At 66.2% G+C, this 19179-nt stretch overlaps 1 protein-coding gene across 1 annotated transcript; it reads right to left on the bottom strand.

Moving 5' to 3' along the window:
- Positions 1-463: 463 nt before the first annotated feature.
- Positions 464-18611, bottom strand: EPPK1 (epiplakin 1). The gene has a single exon (XM_010375278.2). The coding sequence runs from the start codon at positions 18609-18611 to the stop codon at positions 1920-1922; it is 16692 nt and encodes a 5563-aa protein (XP_010373580.2). The 3' UTR covers positions 464-1919.
- Positions 18612-19179: the final 568 nt, after the last annotated feature.

Here is a 19179-nt window from a genome sequence, read left to right as displayed (position 1 = left end):
TAATTCCTGCTTCAGCATTGCTGTAAAGTTCACAGTGAGAACTTCTGCAACACAGGCGTCAGGCATACACACAGGACTTGCTCAAGAACAATAGGAAGAATGTGGTTGAAAGCACCCTGCCGATGCCTTTCCTCCACTTGTTTTTCAAGGTTCTCCCTGTCCCCCTTTTCAAGGCTAGTGCCTGACTGCATTGCCCATCCTGCATCATCGGTTGTACGCGGTCTTTTTTATTTTTGTTTTTTGAGACGGAGTCTCGCTCTGTCACCCAGGCTGGAGTGCAGTGGCCGGATCTCAGCTCACTGCAAGCTCCGCCTCCCGGGTTCACGCCATTCTCCTGCCTCAGCCTCCCGAGTAGCTGGGACTACAGGCGCCCGCCACCTCGCCCGGCTGGTTTTTTGTATTTTTTTAGTACAGACGGGGTTTCACCGTGTTCGCCAGGATGGTCTTGATCTCCTGACATCGTGATCCGCCCGTCTCGGCCTCCCAAAGTGCTGGGATTACAGGCTTGAGCCACCGCGCCCGGCCTGTTGTACGTGGTCTTACTCAAGACAGTTATAAAACCTGGAAGACAGCTATTAAGTGGATCGTGCCGAGGGACTACTTTGACATCTGTGAATGTTAGCACATGTGAACCTCACTACCGTTTCTATTTCCTTGTGGCCCCGTCCCCTCAAGCCCACCTCCAGATGGGCCAGATGCTCCTGCAAAGGCCACGCAGACCCTGGCAGGGATTTTCTCTAGAGCATGGGAGGCACATTTTGATGAGTTGCCCACGTGTCATTTCAGCCCTGAGGCCACCAGCTCTTCATCCCAAATGTCCAAGCCCCGTCTGCTCTATCTGCCCTTGCTCCAGCCAGTCCAGCACAGGGAGTGTCCTCCACGGCGTCCACGCTCAGCCCGCAGGCCCCCAGGAGGCCAGCCACACACAGCCACCAGGCAGAAACCATGGATTCTTGCTGTGTTTTGCTACCATTGGAGAGCAAGCGGCCCAGACGCCACAGGCAACCCATGTGTGGAGTAAATGAAGGGGGGACTAGCAAGGGCTTGTTCTTTGTCACCTGCTAGAATCGCCACACTTCTATTAACAACGAAACTTCTTGGTTCTCCCAGGAATCTTTGAGCAAGACTTAACTGCAATCTCTGTGCATACGATTCTGAGATATGGCGCTGGGAACCCTGGATTTTGGACGGCTTACTTCCCTTGTTTAAGGGTATGAAGGTTGTATTAAGGGTATGAAGATTGGTGATTGAACCTTCAAAAACCTGAAATCAAACACAAGAGTTTCATTTGTGTCTTATGTGTTCAGAATTTTTCCTAGTAAATTACTACCAAAGGTACTTCTCCACAACAGACGCTCTCAGTCAGTGCTGGTGAGGTCGGACCTCTAAGGTGGAGCAGCCAGCAGAATAACGCCCATGCTTTGGGCTGGCACAGCAGCAGGTGAAAAGGCCGGGGAGGAGGACTGAAATTGAGCCAGAGAACTAAATAGTAGATGTCTGATGGAAAATGAGTTTGACAATGAACATGAAGAGCACATCATAAGGGAGATAACTGCATGTAACAAGAATCACATAGCAACAAAAGAGCACCTGACGGCACGATGGACTGAGAGTCTAAAGAGTGACCTTCCGTAAAATGGGGACAGGGAATCCAAAATGGACAGAAAAATATTCTGAAAATCAAAAAGGAGTGAAAAGTAAAACCAAATGACACGGAGAGGACTCAGACAACACACCAAAAAAATTATGAAACACTTTGATGGACAAAGAAAAAGTTACTGTCACATAATAACTTAAAACCTTTTCCACAGATAACCAACGGGTAAAACAAGAAAATCAAAGAATGAGAAAAAAAAAAACAGACACTAGATTACGCCACAGCTTCTCCAGAGTTGCAGAAAATTGCAGAGGAAGCCCAGTCACTTCAGAGAGAGAGAAAGAAACAGGAGCCCTGTCTCAGGGTCAAGAGTGGCCCTCTGCAGCAGCTGCACGTACGTGAGGTTCTCGTGCGTGTTGGGGTCGAAGAAGCCCTTGGTGTCATCGCCGGGGTCCGCCAGGACGCGGTTCATCTCCTCGTCGAAGTAGCCGCGCCGGTAGGCCACGTCCACGGGCACGCGGTGGCTGTGCACGGGGTCGATGACGCCGCCCGTGGCGATCTGGGCCTCCAGCAGGCGGATGCCGTGCTCCCGGACGATGAGGTCCTTCTGCATGGCCTGGAAGAGGGAGATCTGCTGCCCGGTGTAGGGGTCGGTGTAGCCGGTGACGGCGCGCTCGGCCGACAGCAGCTTCTCCCGGATCTCGCCGCCCACCACGCCCGCGGCCACGGCCTCCTCCACGGACAGCCTCAGGTTGTGCACGGGGTCGATGACGAAGCCGGTGGCCGCCTGCGCCTCCAGCAGCACCAGGGCCGTGCCCGGCCGCAGCACGCCCTTCCACATGGCCTGGTAGATGCTCATCTTCTCCTGGCGGCCGGGTTCGTCCTTGGCGGGCACCAGGACGCCCGCGATGCAGCTGGTGCCCTCCAGGTAGCGCTTGACCGAGTCCATCTCCGTCACCTCCTGCAGCGTCTTAGTGCCCTGGGCCAGGTCCCGCAGGGTCTCGGGGCCCAGGATCCCAGACGTGTGCAGCTCGGAGGCGGACACCTGGCGCCTCAGGCCTCGAAAGGACACCTTGCTGAGCCGCTCCTCGGTCTCCTCGATGACCCGGGTGAGGACGGTGATGAGGTCGGGCAGGCCCAGGATGCCGGCCGCATGCTGGGCCAGGAGCTCGTCTCGGCGGGCCTCGCTCAGGTACGAGGAGAAGAGGACGTCCCAGACGGAGACCGGCCGCCCCTGGAACTGCCCGCGCTGCACCTCCATGGTGGCACCACGCAGGGTCTGCTCCTGGTGGCGGGCGGCGACAGCAGCCTCCTCGGCCTCGCCCTCACCCTCGCCCTGGCCCGGGGAGCGCCCTGAGTCGCCGTCCCCTTGCCCGGCTGGCCCTAGCTCCCGCGGGCCGCGCGAGGCGTCCTGGAGCTGCGGCCGGGCCCCTGGGGCCTCCTCGGCCTCCTCGATGATGGCAGTCAGCCGGCGGGTCAGTGCGGGCAAGGCCAGAGTCCCCGAGCCAAACTCGGCCAGCAGCTCCTCCCGGGCGGCCCCGCTCACGTAGCCGGACGCCAGCACGTCCCACACGGGCACCGCGCGCCCCCGGAGGCGGCCCACCTTGACCTCCATGGTGGCTGCACGCAGGGCCTCCTGGGGGTCTGGGCGCGGGCTCCCGGCCTCGGCCTGCGCCTGGACCAGCAGCGAGGTGAGGGTGGCGCCCAGCTCCTCCACGCTCAGCGTGCCCGCCCGGTATCTGCTTAGTAGGTCCTGGCGCCGGTCCTCGGACACCTCGCGGTAGAAGAGGAGCTCCCAGACGGAGACGCTCTGGCCCCGGAGGGCGCCCGAGCCTGGCGTCACGCGGGTGTCCCGCAGGGCACAGCGCAGCTCCTCGCTCAGCTGGTGCACGGCGGAGCCCTGGCCTGCCAGCTGCAGCATGTAGAGCCCTGTGTCCGGGTCGCGCACGCAGCGGCGCAGCAGCTGCACGTACGTGAGGTTCTCGTGCGTGTTGGGGTCGAAGAAGCCCTTGGTGTCGTCGCTGGGGTCCGCCAGGACGCGGTTCATCTCCTCGTCGAAGTAGCCGCGCCTGTAGGCCACGTCCACGGGCACGCGGTGGCTGTGCACGGGGTCGATGACGCCGCCCGTGGCGATCTGGGCCTCCAGCAGGCGGATGCCGTGCTCCCGGACGATGAGGTCCTTCTGCATGGCCTGGAAGAGGGAGATCTGCTGCCCGGTGTAGGGGTCGGTGTAGCCGGTGACGGCGCGCTCGGCCGACAGCAGCTTCTCCTGGATCTCGCCGCCCACCACGCCCGCGGCCACGGCCTCCTCCACGGACAGCCTCAGGTTGCGCACGGGGTCGATGACGAAGCCGGTGGCCGCCTGCGCCTCCAGCAGCACCAGGGCCGTGCCCGGCCGCAGCACGCCCTTCCACATGGCCTGGTAGATGCTCATCTTCTCCTGGCGGCCGGGTTCGTCCTTGGCGGGCACCAGGACGCCCGCGATGCAGCTGGTGCCCTCCAGGTAGCGCTTGACCGAGTCCATCTCCGTCACCTCCTGCAGCGTCTTAGTGCCCTGGGCCAGGTCCCGCAGGGTCTCGGGGCCCAGGATCCCAGACGTGTGCAGCTCGGAGGCGGACACCTGGCGCCTCAGGCCTCGAAAGGACACCTTGCTGAGCCGCTCCTCGGTCTCCTCGATGACCCGGGTGAGGACGGTGATGAGGTCGGGCAGGCCCAGGATGCCGGCCGCATGCTGGGCCAGGAGCTCGTCTCGGCGGGCCTCGCTCAGGTACGAGGAGAAGAGGACGTCCCAGACGGAGACCGGCCGCCCCTGGAACTGCCCGCGCTGCACCTCCATGGTGGCACCACGCAGGGTCTGCTCCTGGTGGCGGGCGGCGACAGCAGCCTCCTCGGCCTCGCCCTCACCCTCGCCCTGGCCCGGGGAGCGCCCCGAGTCGCCGTCCCCTTGCCCGGCTGGCCCTAGCTCCCGCGGGCCGCGCGAGGCGTCCTGGAGCTGCGGCCGGGCCCCTGGGGCCTCCTCGGCCTCCTCGATGATGGCAGTCAGCCGGCGGGTCAGTGCGGGCAAGGCCAGAGTCCCCGAGCCAAACTCGGCCAGCAGCTCCTCCCGGGCGGCCCCGCTCACGTAGCCGGACGCCAGCACGTCCCACACGGGCACCGCGCGCCCCCGGAGGCGGCCCACCTTGACCTCCATGGTGGCTGCACGCAGGGCCTCCTGGGGGTCTGGGCGCGGGCTCCCGGCCTCGGCCTGCGCCTGGACCAGCAGCGAGGTGAGGGTGGCGCCCAGCTCCTCCACGCTCAGCGTGCCCGCCCGGTATCTGCTTAGTAGGTCCTGGCGCCGGTCCTCGGACACCTCGCGGTAGAAGAGGAGCTCCCAGATGGAGACGCTCTGGCCCCGGAGGGCGCCCGAGCCTGGCGTCACGCGGGCGTCCCGCAGGGCACAGCGCAGCTCCTCGCTCAGCTGGTGCACGGCGGAGCCCTGGCCTGCCAGCTGCAGCATGTAGAGCCCTGTGTCCGGGTCGCGCACGCAGCGGCGCAGCAGCTGCACGTACGTGAGGTTCTCGTGCGTGTTGGGGTCGAAGAAGCCCTTGGTGTCGTCGCTGGGGTCCGCCAGGACGCGGTTCATCTCCTCGTCGAAGTAGCCGCGCCTGTAGGCCACGTCCACGGGCACGCGGTGGCTGTGCACGGGGTCGATGACGCCGCCCGTGGCGATCTGGGCCTCCAGCAGGCGGATGCCGTGCTCCCGGACGATGAGGTCCTTCTGCATGGCCTGGAAGAGGGAGATCTGCTGCCCGGTGTAGGGGTCGGTGTAGCCGGTGACGGCGCGCTCGGCCGACAGCAGCTTCTCCTGGATCTCGCCGCCCACCACGCCCGCGGCCACGGCCTCCTCCACGGACAGCCTCAGGTTGCGCACGGGGTCGATGACGAAGCCGGTGGCCGCCTGCGCCTCCAGCAGCACCAGGGCCGTGCCCGGCCGCAGCACGCCCTTCCACATGGCCTGGTAGATGCTCATCTTCTCCTGGCGGCCGGGTTTGTCCTTGGCGGGCACCAGGACGCCGGCGATGCAGCTGGTGCCCTCCAGGTAGCGCTTGACCGAGTCCATCTCTGTCACCTCCTGCAGCGTCTTAGTGCCCTGGGCCAGGTCCCGCAGGGTCTCGGGGCCCAGGATCCCAGACGTGTGCAGCTCGGAGGCGGACACCTGGCGCCTCAGGCCTCGAAAGGACACCTTGCTGAGCCGCTCCTCGGTCTCCTCGATGACCCGGGTGAGGACGGTGACGAGGTCGGGCAGGCCCAGGATGCCGGCCGCGTGCTGGGCCAGGAGCTCGTCTCGGCGGGCCTCGCTCAGGTACGAGGAGAAGAGGACGTCCCAGACGGAGACCGGCCGCCCCTGGAACTGCCCGCGCTGCACCTCCATGGTGGCACCACGCAGGGTCTGCTCCTGGTGGCGGGCGGCGACAGTAGCCTCCTCGGCCTCGCCCTCACCCTGGCCCTGGCCCGGGGAGTGCCCTGAGTCGCCGTCCCCTTGCCCGGCTGGCCCTAGCTCCCGCGGGCCGCACGAGGCGTCCTGGAGCTGCGGCCGGGCCCCTGGGGCCTCCTCGGCCTCCTCGATGATGGCAGTCAGCCGGCGGGTCAGTGCGGGCAAGGCCAGAGTCCCCGAGCCAAACTCGGCCAGCAGCTCCTCCCGGGCGGCCCCGCTCACGTAGCCGGACGCCAGCACGTCCCACACGGGCACCGCGCGCCCCCGGAGGCGGCCCACCTTGACCTCCATGGTGGCTGCACGCAGGGCCTCCTGGGGGTCTGGGCGCGGGCTCCCGGCCTCGGCCTGCGCCTGGACCAGCAGCGAGGTGAGGGTGGCGCCCAGCTCCTCCACGCTCAGCGTGCCCGCCCGGTATCTGCTTAGTAGGTCCTGGCGCCGGTCCTCGGACACCTCGCGGTAGAAGAGGAGCTCCCAGATGGAGACGTTCTGGCCCCGGAGGGCGCCCGAGCCTGGGGTCACGCGGGCGTCCCGCAGGGCACAGCGCAGCTCCTCGCTCAGCTGGTGCACGGCGGAGCCCTGGCCTGCCAGCTGCAGCATGTAGAGCCCGGTGTCCGGGTCGCGCACGCAGCGGCGCAGCAGCTGCACGTACGTGAGGTTCTCGTGTGTGTTGGGGTCGAAGAAGCCCTTGGTGTCGTCGCTGGGGTCCGCCAGGACGCGGTTCATCTCCTCGTCGAAGTAGCCGCGCCGGTAGGCCACGTCCACGGGCACGCGGTGGCTGTGCACGGGGTCGATGACGCCGCCCGTGGCGATCTGGGCCTCCAGCAGGCGGATGCCGTGCTCCCGGACGATGAGGTCCTTCTGCATGGCCTGGAAGAGGGAGATCTGCTGCCCGGTGTAGGGGTCGGTGTAGCCGGTGACGGCGCGCTCGGCCGACAGCAGCTTCTCCTGGATCTCGCCGCCCACCACGCCCGCGGCCACGGCCTCCTCCACGGACAGACTCAGGTTGCGCACGGGGTCGATGACGAAGCCGGTGGCCGCCTGCGCCTCCAGCAGCACCAGGGCCGTGCCCGGCCGCAGCACGCCCTTCCACATGGCCTGGTAGATGCTCATCTTCTCCTGGCGGCCGGGTTTGTCCTTGGCGGGCACCAGGACGCCCGCGATGCAGCTGGTGCCCTCCAGGTAGCGCTTGACCGAGTCCATCTCCGTCACCTCCTGCAGCGTCTTAGTGCCCTGGGCCAGGTCCCGCAGGGTCTCGGGGCCCAGGATCCCAGACGTGTGCAGCTCGGAGGCGGACACCTGGCGCCTCAGGCCTCGAAAGGACACCTTGCTGAGCCGCTCCTCGGTCTCCTCGATGACCCGGGTGAGGACGGTGATGAGGTCAGGCAGGCCCAGGATGCCGGCCGCGTGCTGGGCCAGGAGCTCGTCTCGGCGGGCCTCGCTCAGGTACGAGGAGAAGAGGACGTCCCAGACGGAGACCGGCCGCCCCTGGAACTGCCCGCGCTGCACCTCCATGGTGGCACCACGCAGGGTCTGCTCCTGGTGGCGGGCGGCGACAGCAGCCTCCTCGGCCTCGCCCTCACCCTCGCCCTGGCCCGGGGAGCGCCCCGAGTCGCCGTCCCCTTGCCCGGCTGGCCCTAGCTCCCGCGGGCCGCACGAGGCGTCCTGGAGCTGCGGCCGGGCCCCTGGGGCCTCCTCGGCCTCCTCGATGATGGCAGTCAGCCGGCGGGTCAGTGCGGGCAAGGCCAGAGTCCCCGAGCCAAACTCGGCCAGCAGCTCCTCCCGGGCGGCCCCGCTCACGTAGCCGGACGCCAGCACGTCCCACACGGGCACCGCGCGCCCCCGGAGGCGGCCCACCTTGACCTCCATGGTGGCTGCACGCAGGGCCTCCTGGGGGTCTGGGCGCGGGCTCCCGGCCTCGGCCTGCGCCTGGACCAGCAGCGAGGTGAGGGTGGCGCCCAGCTCCTCCACGCTCAGCGTGCCCGCCCGGTATCTGCTTAGTAGGTCCTGGCGCCGGTCCTCGGACACCTCGCGGTAGAAGAGGAGCTCCCAGACGGAGACGCTCTGGCCCCGGAGGGCGCCCGAGCCTGGGGTCACGCGGGCGTCCCGCAGGGCACAGCGCAGCTCCTCGCTCAGCTGGTGCACGGCGGAGCCCTGGCCTGCCAGCTGCAGCATGTAGAGCCCTGTGTCCGGGTCGCGCACGCAGCGGCGCAGCAGCTGCACGTACGTGAGGTTCTCGTGCGTGTTGGGGTCGAAGAAGCCCTTGGTGTCGTCGCTGGGGTCCGCCAGGACGCGGTTCATCTCCTCGTCGAAGTAGCCGCGCCGGTAGGCCACGTCCACGGGCACGCGGTGGCTGTGCACGGGGTCGATGACGCCGCCCGTGGCGATCTGGGCCTCCAGCAGGCGGATGCCGTGCTCCCGGACAATGAGGTCCTTCTGCATGGCCTGGAAGAGGGAGATCTGCTGCCCGGTGTAGGGGTCGGTGTAGCCGGTGACGGCGCGTTCGGCCGACAGCAGCTTCTCCTGGATCTCGCCGCCCACCACGCCCGCGGCCACGGCCTCCTCCACCGACAGCCTCAGGTTGCGCACGGGGTCGATGACGAAGCCGGTGGCCGCCTGCGCCTCCAGCAGCACCAGGGCCGTGCCCGGCCGCAGCACCCCCTTCCACATGGCCTGGTAGATGCTCATCTTCTCCTGGCGGCCGGGTTTGTCCTTGGTGGGCACCAGGACGCCCGCGATGCAGCTGGTGCCCTCCAGGTAGCGCTTGACCGAGTCCATCTCCGTCACCTCCTGCAGCGTCTTAGTGCCCTGGGCCAGGTCCCGCAGGGTCTCGGGGCCCAGGATCCCAGACGTGTGCAGCTCGGAGGCGGACACCTGGCGCCTCAGGCCTCGAAAGGACACCTTGCTGAGCCGCTCCTCGGTCTCCTCGATGACCTGGGTGAGGACGGTGACGAGGTCGGGCAGGCCCAGGAGGCCGGCCGCGTGCTGGGCCAGGAGCTCGTCTCGGCGGGCCTCGCTCACGTATGAGGAGAAGAGGACATCCCAGACGGAGACCGGCCGCCCCTGGAACTGCCCGCGCTGCACCTCCATGGTGGCACCACGCAGGGTCTGCTCCTGGCGGCGGGCGGCGGCAGCGGCCTCCTCAGCCTCACCCTCCCCCTCGCCCGGGGAGCGCCCCGAGTCGCCGTCCCCTTGCCAGGCTGGCCCTGGCTCCCGCGGGCCGCGCGAAGCGTCCTGGAGCTGCGGCCGGGCCCCGGGGGCCTGCTCGGCCTCCTCGATGATGGCGGTCAGCCGGCGGGTCAGTGCGGGCAAGGCCAGAGTCCCCGAGCCAAACTCGGCCAGCAGCTCCTCCCGGGCGGCCCCGCTCACGTAGCCGGACGCCAGCACGTCCCACACAGGCACTGCGCGCCCCCGGAGGCGGCCCACCTTGACCTCCATGGTGGCTGCACACAGGGCCTCCCGGGCGTCTCTGCGCGGGCTCCCGGCCTCGGCCTGGGCCAGCAGCGAGGTGAGGGTGGCGCCCAGCTCCTCCACGCTCAGCGTGCCCGCCCGGTATCTGCTTAGCAGGTCCTGGCGCCGGTCCTCGGACACCTCGCGGTAGAAGAGGAGCTCCCAGACGGAGACGCTCTGGCCCCGGAGGGCGCCCGAGCCTGGGGTCACGCGGGCGTCCCGCAGGGCACAGCGCAGCTCCTCGCTCAGCTGGTGCACGGCGGAGCCCTGGCCTGCCAGCTGCAGCATGTAGAGCCCGGTGTCCGGGTCGCGCACGCAGCGGCGCAGCAGCTGCACGTACGTGAGGTTCTCGTGCGTGTTGGGGTCGAAGAAGCCCTTGGTGTCGTCGCTGGGGTCCGCCAGGACGCGGTTCATCTCCTCGTCGAAGTAGCCGCGCCGGTAGGCCACGTCCACGGGCACGCGGTGGCTGTGCACGGGGTCGATGACGCCGCCCGTGGCGATCTGGGCCTCCAGCAGGCGGATGCCGTGCTCCCGGACGATGAGGTCCTTCTTCATGGCCTGGAAGAGGGAGATCTGCTGCCCGGTGTAGGGGTCGGTGTAGCCGGTGACGGCGCGCTCGGCCGACAGCAGCTTCTCCTGGATCTCGCCGCCCACCACGCCCGCGGCCACGGCCTCCTCCACCGACAGCCTCAGGTTGCGCACGGGGTCGATGACGAAGCCGGTGGCCGCCTGCGCCTCCAGCAGCACCAGGGCCGTGCCCGGCCGCAGCACGCCCTTCCACATGGCCTGGTAGATGCTCATCTTCTCCTGGCGGCCGGGTTTGTCCTTGGTGGGCACCAGGACGCCCGCGATGCAGCTGGTGCCCTCCAGGTAGCGCTTGACCGAGTCCATCTCCGTCACCTCCTGCAGCGTCTTAGTGCCCTGGGCCAGGTCCCGCAGGGTCTCGGGGCCCAGGATCCCAGACGTGTGCAGCTCGGAGGCGGACACCTGGCGCCTCAGGCCTCGAAAGGACACCTTGCTGAGCCGCTCCTCGGTCTCCTCGATGACCTGGGTGAGGACGGTGACGAGGTCGGGCAGGCCCAGGAGGCCGGCCGCGTGCTGGGCCAGAAGCTCGTCTCGGCGGGCCTCGCTCACGTATGAGGAGAAGAGGACGTCCCAGACGGAGACTGGCCGCCCCTGGAACTGCCCGCGCTGCACCTCCATGGTGGCACCACGCAGGGTCTGCTCCTGGCGGCGGGCGGCGGCAGCGGCCTCCTCAGCCTCACCCTCGCCCTTGCCCGGGGAGCGCCCCGAGTCGCCGTCCCCTTGCCCGGCTGGCCCTGGCTCCCGCGGGCCGCGCGAAGCGTCCTGGAGCTGCGGCCGGGCCCTGGGGGCCTCCTCGGCCTCCTCGATGATGGCGGTCAGCCGGCGGGTCAGTGCGGGCAAGGCCAGAGTCCCCGAGCCAAACTCGGCCAGCAGCTCCTCCCGGGCGGCCCCGCTCACGTAGCCGGACGCCAGCACGTCCCACACAGGCACTGCGCGCCCCCGGAGGCGGCCCACCTTGACCTCCATGGTGGCTGCACACAGGGCCTCCCGGGCGTCTCTGCGCGGGCTCCCGGCCTCGGCCTGGGCCAGCAGCGAGGTGAGGGTGGCGCCCAGCTCCTCCACGCTCAGCGTGCCCGCCCGGTATCTGCTTAGCAGGTCCTGGCGCCGGTCCTCGGACACCTCGCGGTAGAAGAGGAGCTCCCAGACGGAGACGCTCTGGCCCCGGAGGGCACCCGAGCCTGGCGTCACGCGGGCGTCCCGCAGGGCACAGCGCAGCTCCTCGCTCAGCTGGTGCACGGCGGAGCCCTGGCCTGCCAGCTGCAGCATGTAGAGCCCGGTGTCCGGGTCGCGCACGCAGCGGCGCAGCAGCTGCACGTACGTGAGGTTCTCGTGCGTGTTGGGGTCGAAGAAGCCCTTGGTGTCGTCGCTGGGGTCCGCCAGGACGCGGTTCATCTCCTCGTCGAAGTAGCCTCGCCGGTAGGCCACGTCCACGGGCACGCGGTGGCTGTGCACGGGGTCGATGACGCCGCCCGTGGCGATCTGGGCCTCCAGCAGGCGGATGCCGTGCTCCCGGACGATGAGGTCCTTCTGCATGGCCTGGAAGAGGGAGATCTGTTGCCCGGTGTAGGGGTCGGTGTAGCCGGTGACGGCGCGCTCGGCCGACAGCAGCTTCTCCTGGATCTCGCCGCCCACCACGCCCGTGGCCACGGCCTCCTCCACGGACAGCCTCAGGTTGCGCACAGGGTCGATGACGAAGCCGGTGGCCGCCTGCGCCTCCAGCAGCACCAGGGCCGTGCCCGGCCGCAGCATGCCCTTCCACATGGCCTGGTAGATGCTCATCTTCTCCTGGCGGCCGGGTTTGTCCTTGGGGGGCACCAGGACGCCCGCGATGCAGCTGGTGCCCTCCAGGTAGCGCTTGATGCGGTCGTCCTCCCTGAGCTCTTGTGTTGTGCTCCGCCCTGTTTCCAGGTCCCGGAGCATTTCCTCCGTGATTATGGCTGAGCTGAGGAGTTCAGAGGCTGTGATCTGTCTTCTAATTCCTTGGAACCACAGTTGTTTGTTGCTGTTTTCATGCTTCTCAATCATGTCTGAGATCTGATGTGCTACCTTCTGCAGTGCCCGGCTCGTGTCCATTCTGTACATCCTCACCAGCTGGAGCTTCTTCTCCTCCGTCACGTATTCTGAATTCAGCAGTGCCCACAGTGTTGGCTTCTTACCTCTGAACCTTCCCACTGTTATTTCCACTTTCTCTGCCTCCAGGGCCCTTCTTGTCTCGTCGTCTATGTAGTCGGAGTTCCGTGCATCCTTGTTCACTGGGAAGAGCAGCCAGCCAGTGTCCTCTTGCGGGCGGCACCTCTCCTGCAGCTCTCGGTAGGAGACCTTCTCCTGCGTGTTCGGGTCCACAAACCGTTTCCTCATGTGCTTCTCGTTAGAAATGAGCGCATAGATGTCCTCTTTCAAACAGCCACGTCTGTAGGCGGTTTCCAGTGGGAGCCGGTGGTGGTGCCATGGGTCGATGACACCCCCCGTGGCCACCTGCACCTCCAGCAGCCTCAGTGCCTCTGCCTTCTCAATGAGCTGCTTCTGCATGGCCTGGAACAGCGGGATTGTGTCTCCCGTAGCTGGATCCCTGTAGCCCGTGGCAGCCCTTTCGGCCCTCAGGAGCCTCTCCCGCAGCTCCTCGCTCACCAGGCCCACATCCACAGCCTCGTCCACGGAGAGCCTCTGGTGGGTGCAGGGGTCCAGGAGGAACCCAGTCGCGGCCTGTGCCTCCAGCAGCCAAGTCGCAAATCCTACAGGGATGAGCTCCTTCCTGCTGGCCTCATGAAGGCTCATGACCTCCCTGGTGGAGGGCACCATCACCCCTGCAATGTAGCCACTGCCTTCCAGGTAAGGCTTTACACACTCCAGTGTGCTGAGTGCTTGTCCCCCAGTCCTCCCCGCACGAAGTGTGTGCAGGGTCTTCAGATCGATGACCCCGGAGTTGAACAGCTCTGCAGCTGTCACCTCCCCTCTGATGGCCGCCACCTTGATGCCTTGGTTTTGCGTCTCTGTTTCTTCAATTGTCTTGGTGATGATTTCCAGCAATTTCTCCAGGCCCCCACTCTGGGTTCCATACTCCTGGATGAGGTCCCGCTTCCTGTCCTCTGTGAAGTATGGAGAGAACAGCAAGTCCCAGAAAGAGACCACCTGGTCAGCAAACCTCCCCACGCGCATTTTTGCAGTTCTGGATTGCAACTCGTGTCTCATGGTCTCACTGATGTACACATAAGTTTCTCCTTTCTTTATGATTTGTAGCAGGTACAGGCCCGTCTTGGGGTCCTCCACGCAGCGCTCCAGAAGCTGCAGGTACGTGAGGTTCTCATGTGTGTTGGGGTCGAAGAAGCCCTTGGTGTCGTCACTGGGGTCTGCCAGGACGCGGTTCAGCTCCTCATCAAAGTAACCACACCGGTAGGCCACGTCCACGGGCACACGGTGGCTGTGCACGGGGTCGATGATGCCGCCTGTGGCGATCTGGGCCTCCAGCAGGCGGATGCCGTGCTCCCGGATGATGAGGCCTTTCTGCATGGCCTGGAAGAGGGAGATCTGCTGCCCGGTGTAGGGGTCAGTGTAGCCAGTAACGGCGCGCTCGGCCGACAGCAGCTTCACGTAGGTTTCTTTGCCGAACATCCCTGCTTTGAACGCTTCCTCCACGGTCAGCTTCTGGTTCTCCACGGGGTCGATGATGAAGCCGGTAGCTGCCTGTGCCTCCAGCAGTACCAGAGCTGTGCCAGGCCGCAGGATGTGCCTCCTCAGGGCTTCTGGGATGCTCATCCTCTCCTGGGTGCCCTGCACAAGGACCCCGGCAATGAAATTGCCTCCCTCCAGGGACTGCCTCACGCTCTCCATCTCCGCCACCTCCTTCACTGTCATCGTCCCCTGGCTCAGCTCGTCCAGTGTCTTCCTGCTGATCAGCTGTGCCCTGAACAGGTCCCTGGCTGACACCTGCTTCCGGAGCCCTCTGAAGGTGGCCTGCAGGGGCTGCCTCTCTGCATCCTCGACCAGGGCAGTGACCACGCTGACCACCTGCCGCAGGGCTGCAGCCCTCCCAGACCGACAGAGTGCCACCAGCTCCCGCCGCTTGTCAGCACAGACGTACTCGGAGAGCAGCAGGTCCCAGAGCGACACACTACACCCCTTAAACCTCCCTGTGCTGACGGGCACCTTCATGGCCCTAAGAGCCACCACGGTGTGGTCGTCCACCTCAAGTGCTGTGTCTGAGGGCAGTGGCAGCAGCAACAAACCAGTCTCGGAGTCGCACACACAGCGCTCCCTGAGCTGCTGGTAGGTCACCTGGTCCCGCGCACTGGGGTCAAAGAAGAACTTGTTGTCCTTGTCAACTGCTGTTAGCACCTGGCTCGTCTGTGTGTCCAGAAGGCCGAGTTTGCAGGCTGCTGCCTGGGGCAGGTGCACCCCGTGGACAGGGTCCACCACACCCCCTGTGGCCAGCTGCACCTGCAGGAGGGGCAAGCCCTCGTTCTGTGGCACAAGCCCCTTCTCCATGGCCTGCCACAGAGAGAGGGAGCCCCCAGAGTAGGGATCTGGGTAGCCAGCCACTGCCCTCTCGGCCTGCCCAAGCTGCTCACTCAGCTCCCTACCCACCAGGCCGACCTTAACTGCGTCCTCCACCGACAGTCTCTGGTTGTTCAGGGGATCGACAAGGAAGCCAGATGCCACCTGGGCTTCCAGCAGCCTCTGGCCCAGGCCTGTGGGCAGGAGGCTATCCTTCATGGCCTGGGCGATACTGAGCTTGGCCCCAGAGGGCTGCAGCAGCACACCGGCCACGCAGCCTGTGCCCCACAGGCAGGCCTTCACTGCCGGCTGCTCAGCGACCTGGGCAGGTGACTGCGTGCCCTGAGCCAGGGCCTCAAGGGTCTCCTGGGTGATGATGCCAGCATCCAGCAGCCAGATGGCAGGAACCTCACCCCGCGGGCCGGGCACCATGATGTGGGTTTGGGCCAGGAGCTTGGTCTCCTGTAGCCACCTCTGTACAGAGGCTAACAGCTGTGGCACAGTGGTCCTCCCCTCCTGCACATCCTCCAGCATGCCCCTCCGTTGCTCCTCAGTGAAGTGGCAGGAGCTGAGCAGGTCCCAGAGGGATGTGCCGTCCTCAGCCCCCGGCATGGCCTGCAGGCTCTTCTGGACTTGCTCCTCGGTGGGGAGGGCAGGAGCACTTTCTGGCAGGGGCAGGAGGTGAAGGCCAGAAGCCTCATCCCTGGGGCACTGCTCCAGGAGCCTGGCATAGCTGGTGTGCCCCCGGCCGTCTGGTGTGGGGAAGGTCTCGGAGGAGCTGGACAAGGCTGTCTCCATCTCCTGGTCAACACAGCCACGCTGAACGGCCACTGGCATGGGGAGGTGGTGGTGGCCAGTGGGGTCAATGACCCCTCCCGTGGCCACCTGAGCCTCCAGGAGGCGGGCAGCTTGCTCCCAAGAGATGAGACCTTTCTTCATGGCCTGGAACAGAGACACCTGCTTCCCAGAGAAGGGGTCTCTGAAGCCAGTGATGGCACCCTCAGCCCGCTTCAGCCTGCCATACAGCTCCGGCCCCACCACACCCCTGCGCACGGCCTCATCCACCGAGAGGCTCTCCAGGCTGTGAGGGTCCACGATGGCTCCGGTGGCTGCCTGAGCCTCTAGCAGGGCCAGAGCCACACTGGGCCCCAGCAGCTTCCGCCTCATGGCCTGATAGAGGCTGAGCCGCTGGCCGGAGGGCAGCAGTCGCACGCCGCCCACAGCTCCCAGGCCGCACAGGTACCTGCGGACGCCGTCCATGAGTAGGAGTGCCTCGGGGCTGACTGTCCTGGCCAGCACTTGGTCCAACAGGTGCTGGTCAATGATACAGGCCTCCAGGAGCTGGTGGACGGTGACCTGGCCCCGCAGCGTGGGCAGCATGACGTCCGCCTGTCTCTGCGTCTCCGCCTCCAGCAGCTGTGCCACCTGCCCCAGCGTGACCTCACGCCGCCGGTAGCCACGCAGCAGCTGCCTCCTGCGGCCCTCGCTGAAGTACTCAGAGTTGACCAGCTCCCACGCAGAGACCCTCTGCCCCCGAAACCGCCCGTACTTCACAGAGAGCAGCAGGTTCTGGAAGGCCTGCCGGGTGGCACCATCCACTAGCGGGGACTGCGTGCCGCTAAGTGGCAGGAGGTACAGGCCCGTCTCGGGGTCATGCACGCAGCGCTCCAGAAGCTGCAGGTACGTGAGGTTCTCATGTGTGTTGGGGTCGAAGAAGCCCTTGGTGTCATCAGAAGGGTCCAACAGGATCAAGTTCAGCATCTGATCGAAGTAGCCACGCCGGTAGGCCACGTCCACAGGCACGCGGTGGCTGTGCACGGGGTCAATGACGCCGCCCGTGGCAATCTGGGCCTCCAGCAGGCGGATGCCGTGCTCCCGGACGATGAGGTCCTTCTGCATGGCCTGGAAGAGAGAGATTCGCTGCCCGGTGTAGGGGTCGGTGTAGCCGGTGACAGCGCGCTCGGCCGACAGCAGCTTCGCGAACACATCGGGCCCAATGACACCAGCCCTCAGTGCCTCCTCAACGGAGTGCCCCTTGTTTGCTTTCGGGTCGATGATGAAGCCCGTGGCAGCTTGTGCCTCCAGAAGGATGAGGGCAGTGCCGGGCCGGAGGAGCCCCTTGCGTCGGGCCTCATAGATGCTCAGGCGTTCCTGGGAGCCAGGGAGCAGCAGGCCAGCAATGCAGCCTGTGCCCTGCAGGTACCTCTGCACCGAGGCCAGGCTGCCCACATCCTGGGCTGTGGCCTGTCCATGTTCCAGCCGCTCGTACAGGTCCTGGTCGATGATCTCGGCTTTCAGCAGCTCTCCTGGTGTCACAGTGTCCCTCAGCCCAGAAAAGGTGACCCTGGCAGTGGCTGCAGCCTGCTCGAGGGTGGCGCTCAGCTCAATGGCCATCTTCTCCACGGAGAGGGTCCCTTCCTGGTGCTGCTGGGCCAGCATTGCCCTCTGCTCTGCGGGGATGGCCTCAGAGAAGAGCAGCTCCCAGAGGGACACGGGCCAGCCCCGGAACTTCCCCACGGAGACGGTGGTTGTGGCTGCATTCAGGGCCTGCCTAGTGCTGTACTTGATGAATGGGGGTCCCTGGGGCTCCCCTCCCCGGGGTCCCCCTGAAAGCGGCAGGAAGGCGAGCCCAGTCTCTGGGTCAGTGACACAGCGGGCCAGCAGCTGTTCATAGCGCAGGCCACCGTGCGTGCCAGGGTCTGAGAAGCCGCCAGCCTGCGAGAGCTGTCGCTGAGTGTCTTCATCCAGGCAGCCGCAGCGCAGGGCGGCCTCCAGGGGCAGCCGGAGCCTGTGTGCTGGACAGACCAGCCCGCCTGTGGCCAACTGGGCATCCAGGAGCCGCAGTGCCAGTGGCCTGTCCACTAGCCCCTTCTTCATGGCCTGGAAGAGGGGGATTTGGGAGCCACTGAAGGGGTCGTGGTACCCTGTCATGGCCTGCTCGGCCACCAGGAGCTGCTCGTGGAGTTCTGGGCTGACCAGGCCCACCCTGACTGCCTCATCTACCCACAGCCGCTGGCCTGTGGTGGGGTCCACTAGGGTGTGGGTGGCAGCCTGGGCCTCTAGGAGTGGCAGTGCAGTGCCCATTGGGAGCAGGTGCTCGGTAGCAGCTTGGAAGAAGCTCTTCTTTTGGCCTTCGGGCAGCAGGACAACCCCAGCCACACTGCCGGTACCCTCCAGGTAGCGCCGCACCTCGGCACGTGCACTCACGTCCGCTGTGGCCAGCCTGCCCTCCTGCAGACCCCGTACAGTCTCCTCGTCTAGGATGCCCACCTCCAGCAACTCAGCTGCACTCACTGCCCCGCCCTCAGAGCGGAAGGTGATCTTGAGGGGCAGCAGGGCTAGCCCCGAGCCGGGGGCCTGCACACACCTTTTCAGCAGCTGGTGGTATGTCAGCTGCTCCAGCGTGTTGGGGTCAACGAAGCGCAGGACACCTGTGCCAGCCTCAAGCTCTGACAGCTTGTGCCATGTCTCCCGGTCCAGGAGGCCCTGGTGGCAGGCTGGCTCAGGGGCCACAAGCACGCCCCGGGCGGGATCCACCAGGCCCCCAGTGGCCAGCTGGGCCTCCAGCCAGCTCTGCCCCAGGGCCCTGTCCACAACCTCCTTCCCGATGGCCTGAAAGAGGGCCAGCTTCTCACCCCCGTAGGGGTCAGGGTAGCCCGTAGCGGCACGCTCAGCGGTCAGCAGCTTCTCCTTCAGCTCCAGCCCCACCAGGCCCTGCTGCAGGGCCTTGGACACAGAGAGCAGCTGGCCCTGAGTGGGATCCACCAGACCCCCGGTGGCCGCCTGGGCCTCTAGCAGAGCCAGCCCAAGCCCAGGAGGCAGAAGGCCCTGCTCCATGGCAATGTAGACACTCTGGGCCTGGCCTGAGGCCTCCACATACACCCCAGCTATGCTCCTGGCCTGGGGCCTGGGGGGTGTGCTGGCTCCCAGCGTGGCTGCCATGGCTTTGGGGACGCTGGCCTGCTCCGTGCTGTTGGTGCCCGGGACGGGAAGAGGAGGCAAGGTGTGGTCACTCATCACACACAGCTGGTTATGCAGAGCCTGCAGAGGTCCACCTCTGTCCTGCAGGGGACAGAAAGGCTCAATCAGGGACCCCCCATGGCCTGGTGGGCACAGGGAAAGATGTGGTCATAGGGCCAATCCCATGCTGTCCCGGGCTGGGCTCCGCCCGCAGACGCGCAGCCAGAGTCCCCGAGGAGTGAGTCTGCCCGGGGAGCACTCCGTGGCGGGAGTGCCAAGGGAAGTGCAAGCTCAGAGGGACCGTGTGAGCACAGGGGCCCAGGTGGTGCCGGGAGGCCTCTCGGGACTCCACAGCTGTCCCTCCCACAGGCTGTCCTTCGACCTCCACCCCAGGCCAACGCCCTCCCGCCAGCCCAGGGCCCTGTGTCCTCGATTCCTTCCTGGGCACCCTGGTCCCCTCCCCAACCCTGCCTGAGGGGCCCAGCCCTGCTCCAAGGGGGCTGTGGCTCCACCCACAGGGCCCGCCCCTCGGCCTGGGCACCGGCGTCTCTCCACCTCTGGGTGCCTCTCTTTTGTTCTCCAAAGGCTGTACCTCATGCCCTGCCCCACCCCAGCTCCAGTGACC

Source organism: Rhinopithecus roxellana, chromosome 17 (assembly GCF_007565055.1).
Source record: "Rhinopithecus roxellana isolate Shanxi Qingling chromosome 17, ASM756505v1, whole genome shotgun sequence".
In the NCBI taxonomy this organism is placed as follows: Eukaryota; Metazoa; Chordata; class Mammalia; order Primates; family Cercopithecidae; genus Rhinopithecus; species Rhinopithecus roxellana.
This window is presented reverse-complemented; position numbering and strand designations above follow the sequence as displayed.

Excerpts from the sequence above, each read along its gene's own strand:
- EPPK1 (XM_010375278.2), bottom strand. The coding sequence starts at position 18,611 with ATGAGTGACCACACCTTGCCTCCTCTTCCCGTCCCGGGCACCAACAGC.